The sequence below is a fragment of the Bombus impatiens genome, unplaced genomic scaffold (genome assembly GCF_000188095.3).
Source record: "Bombus impatiens unplaced genomic scaffold, BIMP_2.2 scf_2938, whole genome shotgun sequence".
Lineage (NCBI taxonomy): Eukaryota > Metazoa > Arthropoda > Insecta > Hymenoptera > Apidae > Bombus > Bombus impatiens.
The window spans coordinates 1-509 of NT_179357.1; the positions used below are offsets into that span (position 1 = coordinate 1).

At 41.7% G+C, this 509-nt stretch overlaps 1 protein-coding gene across 1 annotated transcript; it reads left to right on the top strand.

The window, feature by feature from the left end:
* Positions 1-117: 117 nt before the first annotated feature.
* Positions 118-509, top strand: LOC117152488 (the record flags this gene model as incomplete). The annotated part of the gene is given in 1 exon segment (XM_033324471.1): positions 118-509. A coding segment is annotated over 1 exon segment (324 nt), but the record flags the coding sequence as incomplete, so codon positions are not given.

A 509-nucleotide genomic window follows, 5' to 3' on the forward strand; every position in this document is an offset into this window, starting at 1 on the left:
CAAAAGATGAATTAGTTAAAATCATGTATCTTTCATGTGACGCTGCATCGCTCATACAACCAATGGATCATGGAATAATCGAATGTTTCACGCGAAAGTGCCGAATCCAATTGCTGAAAACATTAGTTCCATGTACTGAACCCTCTACAAAGGAAGCAGTGGTAAATGACCACTATGACTTAAATATGTGGGATTGTTGCCGCATGGCAAGTCATGCTTGGACAAATGTCAGCACGTCAATACTGAAAAACGCGTGGGACAACCTTCTGAAGGATGAAGGCGGGCAGAGTTTGGAAGAGCTCGAAATAAGACAGGACATAGATAAAGCACTTGAAGAACTGAGTAAAATACCAGAATGCGAAGGGTGCGACAGTATCGCTGTGATGAACTGGTTTGAAACTAATAAGAAATATGCCGCCCCACCAGACGATCTCAACACTGCTCTTACGCAGTTTATAAATACAACTATGGATACAGAAGCGAACAAACCTACTGACGAGAAATTTGAA